At 36.4% G+C, this 5,369-nt stretch overlaps 1 protein-coding gene across 1 annotated transcript in view; it reads left to right on the top strand.

The window, feature by feature from the left end:
- The first annotated feature begins 5,173 nt into the window (after positions 1-5,173).
- The window catches only part of LOC122247416 (uncharacterized), a 5,891-nt gene continuing 5,695 nt past the window's right edge, over positions 5,174-5,369 (top strand). Inside the window, exon 1 of the mRNA XM_086553116.1 lies at positions 5,174-5,369. This exon is cut by the window's right edge and continues 27 nt beyond it. Within this exon, the coding sequence (XP_086409242.1) occupies positions 5,264-5,369 (106 nt within the window). The 5' untranslated portion in view covers positions 5,174-5,263.

The raw sequence follows: 5,369 nt of genomic DNA on the forward strand, positions 1-5,369 counted from the left end.
CCTCCTCCAAGCGATAATAAGGGGGAACTCTTGTATTTTCCCCTGGAGGGATGGCTGGGGCGAAGCACATCACTACAATGTGACACTTGGAATGTGATGAGGGAGGTGTTGCATCAATACAGAGCTCTTGCGAAGGGAAAGACAAAACAACACTGGTATGTCTGACGTGACAGTAAGAGAGGGTGAAGATAGGTAAAGCAACGAGCATACGTATATATATGTATATATGTATATGTGTCAAGATATATATGTAACAACTAGAATAACATGAGGATACAAATTATATTGATCAGTGAGTTATATAAAATACAGTAGTAAAAGCATACATATGCAAATAATGTTCAATCGACATATCAATAACAGCAGACATAATATATAAATACTAATGGTTATTGCACGGTTATACTCATACTCTCACTCTCACTCTTTCTCTGTGTCTCTCTCTCTTTCACTCTTCCTGTGTCTCTCTCTCTTTCTCCTTTCTCTCTCTCACTCTCACTTACTCTTTCTGTCTCTCTCTCTTTTTCTCTCTCACTCTTTTACACTTTTCCTCTGTGTCTCTCTCTCTTTCTCTGTGTCTCTCTCTCTTTCTCTGTGTCTCTCTCTCTCTTTCTCTGCTTCTCTCTCGCTCTCTCTCAATGTATCATGCCTATGCTCAGAATGCTAGTTAGTTTTAGGCCATGATTTCTTTAGCAACCGATAATACTCCATTAGTCACTTCTTCCTGAATCATTATTCACGGGAAGATCGATCGCATGAACGGCCGATCCTCATTCATCTTTATTCAATACAGATTCATCAATCATATCCAGGCAATTAATTCACTGGAAAGAGCTCCAGTCCTTTCATCATATGGAATTTACACATATGTAGGTATGTGTGTGTGTGTGTGTGTATTAGTGTGTATTAGTGTGTGTGTGTATTAGTGTGTGTGTGTATTAGTGTGTGTGTGTGTGTATTAGTGTGTGTGTGTGTGTGTATTAGTGTGTGTGTGTGTGTGTTAGTGTGTGTGTGTGTGTTAGTGTGTGTGTGTGTGTTAGTGTGTGTGTGTGTATGTGTGTGTGTGTATATGTATGTATGTATGTATGTATGTATGTGTGTGTGTGTGCGTAAATGCGTGTGCAAATGTGTGTATGTATATATCTGTATATACATATACATATACATATGCCCGGTGGTATCTAGCATTAATGAATTTTGCATAAATACAGCCAAAGATAATCCATAATGCGTATTCGCTGTCGCGAACCATTACCAGTCCGCTCGAGAGCAAATTTGTTGCACACTTTTCTCCCCTGCGAACGTGTTTGAGAACGTGTTTGTGCAATAGTCAGGGATAGATTGAATATCTATTATAGATTCTGTATTGAAAATTTTGTTTGATTAACCTGCAAAATCACAGGTAACTGATGCAAACTGACGTCGATAGTGTAAATATACAGTTCAAATTCTTATGGACATTGCATACCTCCTCAGTAATTGATTTTTTTTTTTTTTTTTTTTTTTTTTGTTACACAAACATTGTCCATTTAACCCATTCGCGGATGACGTGCTATCACGTCATGGGAATATTTCGCTCCTGCGAGATGACGTTCTATTGTGTCGAGATCTCTCTTTCTAAATACACGTTGCACATAGGTATGTATATATATATATATAGTAATTGCACTTGCATAAAAAAAAAAAAAAAAATCACGCCCCTCACCATCCCGTAAAATCGGCGGGCGGAGGGGGGAGGGGGGTTATTAAAGAAAATGGTGTCAGAGACGCATGAGGCATAATGTAATAGAAATTACCATGTGATATGAATCGATAAAACTAATTTAGAAATCCTTAAGAAAATTTATAATTAGAGATTGTGGAAATTTTAAATCCTAGAAACGACTATTAGTTATATTCAAATTTAAATTCAGTTACATACGGATACTTAAGTAAGTATTTTGTGACTGATACGTATACTATTATTATCTACATACATGTCTACATGTGTGTGTGTGTGTGTGTGTAAATGAGAGAAAGAGAAAGGGAGAGAGAGAGAGAGAGCAAGAAAAAAAAAAGAACTGGGTAAAAGCTTAAAAATACAAAATAAGAAAAAGACCATAGTTGCTATTGTTACCCCTTCTTTTTCAACCACTCAATCAAGACTCTTTTCATTGAAGAAAGAGAAAAACAAAGATTCCAAAAAATCAAGAGAGGCGTCCTTTCCTTTGTTGCACAGGCAATGCATTCCTTTGCACGCATGATTCTTGTAGCAATGCAAGACTCATACCAACATGGTGTCTATTGCCGGTGTCTATAATCATCAAGCTGGTATTTAATGCGCCATTGAATTTCTGATTCAGGTGAACGTTGTATTCCGCGAACAGATGGAAATTCACGAACGTTCTAACTTTTAATTCATTTGGAATCTTAATCATATACAACTACACTCAGACTCGCACACTCGTGAACACGCTCACACACACTCATTAATTAATAACTACTTACGTACTCCTGGAAGCCCAAAAATGAAAGAACGATTGGTATATGACTTTACTCTGGAATTCGATGAAATCCCAGATCTTTCACGCATAAGTAAACATACGAGTCTTTGGCGCATTTGCCGGGAAACGTATCTCGGATCGACGCAAATATTTTCTCCTTTTCGTCTGTCCTTTGAATCCCTGAATTTTATCTCCATATCAAATCTTCGAAACGCGAAAAACTGAAGGAAGCTTATCGTTTCTTTGGGAAGGATGAAATCTGGCAGTAAATCCAGCGATTGAGAGTTACGCGATAAAATTTACTTTCAGCGAATTCACTCATAGGAAGGTCTTTCCTTTTATGCAAGGATATGAACCGAAGTTGCAGATATTTTTTTGCGCTAGACATATGTGAAAATAATGGTTTTATTCTCTAGAGACTGGAATGAAACTGACTTGGCTATTAATTGACATTTTAAATATGTACTTTATACGCTAGACTATGCACACGCTTGTTTCAGATAATTATTGTAAAAGACATATAAAGATAAACGACTTATTACATTTCCGTCATATCATCGCTGAATTCAGACGATAAGGTAGGCGAAGCAATAATGCCACAAGAAAGGCAATATTCGGTAAAGAGAAAGTGGCCTTAAACTACCTTTCGAATGCCGTAACTATACGCCAAGGAGAGATATTTCAGACAGGAAATACATCTGAAACAAATACATCACAGTTCATTCACTAGAACATCAACTTGTGATTTTTTTTTAAAGTTCATTTCTGACTAGGCAAAGTCTGCATTTCAGTGTGTGTGTAGTTAATTTGAATACATAAATATTTTGACACATTTGCAGCGATATACGTCAGCTGTATAACATGAGGAACCTATTAGATTTTCTTCCTGTCAACATGAGAACAGTCTTGAAAACACTTCCTACTGTGTAGAATGGTCTCACTGGACGGAAATATCCATACAGTATATTTATTTGTGTTCCATAAAATGTGTGGTGATATAGTTAATGAGAACAAGGCTCGATCTTATCATCGGAAAAAAAAGAACTACATACACAAATTCTTTATCATATGTATACTAGTTTCCGTTTAATCAAATATTTTATATATTACACATGTATCAAATCATACAACCTGTTGGAGATGTAGTATATATCAGCAGACTGGAGTCGAATGTAGGTAATGGCTGACCATAGATAGTCTCTGGATAATGTCTAGATGACACTACTCTCCTTCATATCTTATGATTACGAAGCATTCTACCCTTATATATGTGGATTTTTATGCAAGCAAAAAGTGCCATATAGGAGCAACATTAGAGGCAACCTTTGAGATTTCTCAAAGTAAAATAAAGTATGTAATTGCCTCTGATTACTCTATTGAAACCGATGGCAGTCGTTGGAGACGGGTGGATAGGACGAGCTAGAGGGAGACAGAGATATACCAGAGAGATAACGGAAGCGAGAGAGGGAGGCAGAGATAAATCGCGACAAAGCGAGAGAGAAAGAGAAACTAGGAGAGCGTAGTACGATAAATCGCGCAATACAACAAAAGAGAGGTTTCTATCAAAGTGTTAGACGAAGTGTTAGTTACTCAGATATTTTTTGTTTCTCTTCCTAAACTACTACCGCGTAGTGATAATTAGATTTTAATTTCATGTTTGCAATAATAATCAACACAATCATTTGTTGCTCTGTTATTGTTAATTAATTAGCAAGAAATTGAAAATGTTATTTTTTTCTGTTTTCCCGCCAATAGCATGTTCAGTTAAATATGTCAACAGATCTAAAAAATAAACTCATTGCTTCTAATCATTGTAACATTAATATAGACTTTATGATTTTGGAACAGATTAAAAGTTTGTTGATCATTTTCATTACCGATATTACTGTAATGACTAGTTGCGAATCATACATCAATTTGTTTGTAGAATAATAAGAATTATAACTACTTAATGAAATTTAATAGGGCTTACCCTGAAACTGCGTCATTCTGTTTTCTATACTGTCTACGGTCACGCCAGAATGAGGGCACTCGGAGTACATTCTAGTTAATATAAAAATTAATACGTGTCTTTTGTAATTATGATTCGTAATGTAAACATTAAAGCGCTGTCACACTAGCCTATTTTCCGTCGTTTTATTTCGTCAACTTTCAAAAATTGTCAATTTTTCGAGGCGCGCAGTCACACTAGGAGCCATCGGCGATACTCGCATCGCAGTTGTAAACAATGGCGCCGAACAAGCGATAGTGCGCGGTTATGCTAGATTTTAGCAATTTTAGCAGATGCTGAGCGTAACAAGAAAAAGCAATAAAATATTCTAAATCAAGTATTCTTCTGAAGGGCCTGTGTCCATCCACAGTATTTTGTGTTTCAAAACTGGAGCCGCTCTGCGGCTGACGGATGTAAACAATGAAGTCGAGCACTTAAAACAAATTTTATCTATGGAAATAAAATTTAGATTTACATACTTCTCTTTGTCAATTTTAAACTATAAATAGGAAAAGTAAATTTTATTATATTTGAATATTACTAATGATTTAAAACAAATACGAACATTTAAAAATATAGTTCTTGATTTGATTATGCTTGGTCAATAAGACGACGGGAATGTTTCACGCGGAAACTCGGAATTATCGTCTGACTAGAAAGATGCCAATCCGTTCAAAAATTGACAATTTTTCAGAAAATTGACGGAAAAGTGCTAGTGTGACAGCGCCTTAAATCAGGGCTGGACTCATTTTTTCATCAGTCACGGCTCGCCAGCGGTGGTGTTAACATCATGAAAATCGAACTCCTAATTAACCTAGTCCGAGAGCGACCTGCTATATATGATGCAAGTGATTCCAGGCACCGAGACCGTGATGTCATAGCTGCTCTCTGGAGGG

The sequence above is a fragment of the Penaeus japonicus genome, unplaced genomic scaffold (genome assembly GCF_977035675.1).
Source record: "Penaeus japonicus unplaced genomic scaffold, GWHDUDI00000001_assembly GWHDUDI00000027, whole genome shotgun sequence".
Taxonomy (NCBI): domain Eukaryota; kingdom Metazoa; phylum Arthropoda; class Malacostraca; order Decapoda; family Penaeidae; genus Penaeus; species Penaeus japonicus.